Below are 4,689 nucleotides of genomic sequence, written 5' to 3' on the forward strand. Positions count from 1 at the left end.
TTGCTATGTTAGTGTTGTGTGTTTTTTTCTTTGTNTTCAACATGTTGATGTTCGCCACGTGTTGAACATTCGCCACGTGTTGAACATTCGCCACGTGTTGAACATTCGCCACGTGTTGAACATTTGAGCTCTTTTTAATTTTACGTTTTACAATCTCTGACCAGTCAGATTGCTTGCTCGATTCGGTCTTGCAATCAGATTGCTGCTTTCTTTCTACTTTTGGGCTATTGTTAATAGCCGCATCATTTACTATTTCTCGGAAGATGTTTCTTTCTTCAATAAATAGTTCTTCTAATTTTTTTAACTTTTCGTCAAGAATTGACTCAAATTTAGCTTTTTTTGAGCTTGGAATTTTAAAAAGGTTGAGAGCAGCATACTGAGGCAATTTGCTTTCAATTTTGTTGCTCAGAATTGTTTTTATTGTTAGTATTAAATTACTAACCTTGTCCTTTTTAGAGTTTCCAGAACTGTTTGGCTTTATTTTATCATCTTTTTCTAGATTTAACGCATCTAGATCGCTGGTAAGTATTTTTTTTGCTATTCTAATATCTTCACAATTGTAGAAATCCATTATTTCGTAAATGAATTCCGCATCGTCAATTTTGTCAGAATTATTAAATAAATAACACAATAACTCGTTAATGCAAACCGCTCGCGACATCGTACCGGAAACGTATTAAGAACTAAACATATCGAATAATTTATAAGTTTTTTATTGGATAACAAGTTAGAGTGTTTTTGAGTTTGAGATTGATAAGTTCAGGGCAATCAGGTAGGTTGTTGGAAGTGAAAAGAAAGTTGGTATCGTCTGCAAACAGTTTGCATTTTGTTGAAGGCAAAATGTTGCAGAGGTCATTTATGTAGATAGAAAATAGAAGGGGTCCGAGTATGGATCATTGTGGTACGCCGTGATGAATAGGAGCGTGCTTTGAATGAATGTTGTCCATTGAAACATATTGTGTCCGTGATGAAAGAAAGCTTCTCATCCAGTTGTGAGCTGGGCCTTTTTCTCTGTAATGATGTAGCTTGGATAGGAGTATTTTGTGATCGATGACATCGAAGGCTTTGGATAAGTCCAGGAAAATGCCAATGGAAAGATTTTTGTTGTTCATTTCATTTAATATATGCTGAGTGAAGTCAAGAATAGCAAGCTTAGTTGTATGGTTGGTTTTGAGTCCGTATTGGTTGTTGCAGATAGTTTTATTGGAGCAGAAAAAATTAGAAGGTCTTTCAGAGAAATGTTTTTTAAGAATTTTTGACAGCGGGGAAAGAATGGAGATGGGTCTGTAGTTGTTAATGTCATCTTTGTTTCCTTTCTTAAATACTGGTATGATTTTGGATATTTTAAAAGAGTCAGGAAAGATTCCAATGCTTAGTGATAAGTTGAAGAGATGATTAAGTAGTGATACGATAGAGAAAATTATGTTCTTGATAAAGAACAGGTTGAGTTCATCGTCTGCATAGCTTTTTTTGTTTTTCAAGATATTAACAGTAGATAATATTTATTGTTCAGTTACGAAATATAGACTAATAGAATGGGGTGTGGAAGGGCTCATAAAATCTGTTGGACTACCATTGCTGGGAGGTTGGTTTGAGAGTAGTTGGCATGCGATGTTTGCAAAGTGGGTATAGAGAAGGCCACAAATTTATTGCTTATTTAAAATTGTTTGGTTGTTGATAGTTAGTTTTGTGAGTGATGAGTTTGGAGGTTGCTTGTTTAAAATTTTTTTGATTGTGTTCCATTTTTGTCCAACATTGTTATATGCGTCTTCAAGTTTGTTAGAGAAGTGGTCTCGTTCAGTTTTTAGCTTAATAGATGTGAACATGTTTTTGAACATTTTGTAGGTAGCAATGTTGTGGGTGTTTGGTTATTTAAGGCTTATCATGTATAGTTTTTTCTTTTTTGAAAGGCTTAATAGAATCGTCAATAGAACCATCAATAGAAACGTTTAAAAAGCGATTGAAGCAGCATCTGTTTGAGCAGGCCTTTAGTGGCCTTGCGGACATTTGTTTATCCGGGCGCCTGAGACGCTATGCATAGGGCGCTCTTGAATGACATTATTATTATAATTATTATTACTATTTTTATTATTATTTTTATTATTATTATTATCATTATTATTATTGTTATTATTATTATTAGATTCTTTCTGTTTTTGGCAGGATGGAGGGGGGCAAAAGTGTCAAGAGAGTGAGTTAAGATAGTATTCAAAACAAAGCAGCGGTTGTTAACGTTTTTCAGAGATGTCAAAGAGTTCCAGTTGTGGTTCGATAAGAAATTGTTGATGTTGTTTATAGATACTTCAGTTAGGTTTCTGAAGTGCTTAACAAGGGCATGGTTTGTGTTTTCATATTTGGTAGCGATGGCGAATATAGGGAAATAGTCAGATATGTCAGACAGTATTATTCCAGATAAGTGATGGACTAGGTTGTAAGTAAAGATATTGTCGATAAGTGAGAGAAAAAGTTGAGATGCGAGTAGAGGAGGTTATGAGAGGTATATATATAGGAATACCGAAAAAAGCCTTTTTTTCTGTCATGCATAAAATACCCAAACATTTTAGTTTTGAACTAAAAAAACTTGAAAATGATTTACGATAAACCGTTAGAAAAATCGAAAAGTTAAATTGGAAGTTACCTAAACGCCGAACATGCTGTGATTTTCGTCAATAATTGTATATATATATATATATATGTATGTATGTATATATATATATATATATATATATATATATATATATATATATATATATATATATATATGTATATATATATATTGGTAATAGACTATATATCTATATATAATATATATATATGTGTGTGTGTTGGTAATAGACTATAATTTTTACGATATTCTATAAATTCTACCGAATGTTTGGCGTTAATGTGTTTGTAGTTCGTTTTTTTTCGATTTTTTACGAAGTTTTAGTTTAGATGACTTTTTATATGCATTTATAAATTTTTTCTGGCATAGGCTTAGTTCATTCTTGACATTGTAATCAACATCATAGTGATCCCATTCATTCAACAAATCAGTTAGTTGATTCGACAAGTCTTGAACTACATTCTTTTATATATATACATATTGTACAGTTATCCATTCCAAATAGTCAAACGTTTACAACTTTCCACACATTCATGTCGTACACGCATAGTGTATATGTATGGAAGAGTACATTGTTTTATAAATTTATATAAACTTTTCGTTTTATATCACAATAGTTAAATTATTAAAAAATTTTCACCTCACTGTTAATCTTTTGCCATCAATTCCACCAACATCTAAAACTTCCGGTAAAAATTTCGCCATCGTTTTGGAGTACTCGTGAATTCCCAAGTCGAAGGAATTGACTTTCAAATTTGGATTAGCAGTGAGAAAGTTGAAACTCGAGTGTCCGTAATTGAATCCAGTCTCACAAACTGTTTTGACAGCTGGAGATGCTGCTAAGTAGTGTAGGATCATTTGCTGCTCTGCTACCTGCCCGCTGTGCCCCTCGCTGTCTGTCAAGCCGGCTATTGACGCCTCGTAACTGAAATAATCAGAATGAGTGAGTTATCAAAATTAAAATAATTGTAAAAAATTCCACTAGTTATATGATTTCAGATTGCTAAATTGTAGATGCGTTTACAAAACGATTCTCGTTGCAGTTCAAATGTTAAACATTTTTTAACGTTATAATTATATAAATAACGTTCCAATTATATTATGGAAACCGTAGATTATTTCATTAAACTCTGGCTTAAGCTTTAGAAAAATTTTAATTGGTGTTTCAAGTTATAATACAATTATAGTGAACGTGTCACAACCACACTGCTTTTGCTTCCCGCAAAGTTCACATATTAAAAAATTACTGAAACTCCGTTAGTGACTTAAAAGATGTCATATGTTCTTCATCACTTTTAAGCTTTTCTCCTTTTTTGTTTAAATAACTTGTGTCCGAATTTAAAATAAATCTAAAATCAAAATAATTTTTTCAAAAATTTGCTTTCAATGATTTAATTCTCAGTATAAAACTTTGCCAAGCACTAACCTAGCTGTAAACATAGGAAGCAGTTGAAAAAACTTTTCAGACATGTTGAACTTGGACCAGTCTGTGGTTAAATCCTCACAATATGGACTGCTTCTGAAACACGTTTGATTTTTATTTTCATTATTTAATTAATAAACGAGCAAATAATAAACATTTCATTATTTTTATGAAGAATTTTTTAACTCAATTTTCAATTGAGAACGAAGATGGATGAAGATGAAAATTGTAAACTTGTTCTATGACATCTGTTAAGTGATAACAAAATAGCTGGTTAATTCTTCAAGTGTTTATAATAGTGCCAAAACTTGAGAGCGTGATAATAATGTCGAATTATATCATGAATTGTCAGGTGCCAATAAGTGTTAGCAAGAATTTTGTGACTAACTTTATTTCTGTTCTCATGTTGAAGACACTTGCAACAGAAAGCGACAAATTTACTTTTTCTTAAACATTCAATAAATAGAAGAACCTCAGAAAAATAAAATCTTGAAATTGATGACCCAATTAATTATTAACTAATTAATCAATTAATCATTGTATAAAAATATTGAGGTTTGGGAAGATATGACTTGTTTTAATGGACTAATACATGGTGTGATAATTTGGGTGTCAAATTGAATGTTTTTAAATGTGTAGCTCAGCAATATGGTCAGTACGG

General features: G+C 31.8%; 2 protein-coding genes across 2 annotated transcripts in view; both read right to left on the reverse strand.

Moving 5' to 3' along the window:
• The window catches only part of HELRODRAFT_172694 (hypothetical protein), a gene marked incomplete at both ends in the record, with an annotated part of 4,337 nt that extends 3,766 nt beyond the window's left edge, over window positions 1-571 (reverse strand). Inside the window, one exon of the mRNA XM_009019354.1 lies at window positions 42-571. Within this exon, the coding sequence (XP_009017602.1) occupies window positions 42-571 (530 nt within the window). The remainder of the gene's footprint in view (window positions 1-41) is intronic.
• Window positions 572-3,241: 2,670 nt separating this feature from the next.
• Window positions 3,242-4,433, reverse strand: HELRODRAFT_172695 (hypothetical protein; the record flags this gene model as incomplete). The annotated part of the gene is made up of 3 exons (XM_009019355.1): window positions 3,242-3,530; window positions 4,032-4,124; window positions 4,417-4,433. 3 exons carry the CDS (start codon window positions 4,431-4,433, stop codon window positions 3,242-3,244), a joined length of 399 nt encoding a protein of 132 aa, XP_009017603.1.
• Window positions 4,434-4,689: the final 256 nt, after the last annotated feature.

This window comes from Helobdella robusta, assembly GCF_000326865.2.
Source record: "Helobdella robusta unplaced genomic scaffold HELROscaffold_24, whole genome shotgun sequence".
Lineage (NCBI taxonomy): Eukaryota > Metazoa > Annelida > Clitellata > Rhynchobdellida > Glossiphoniidae > Helobdella > Helobdella robusta.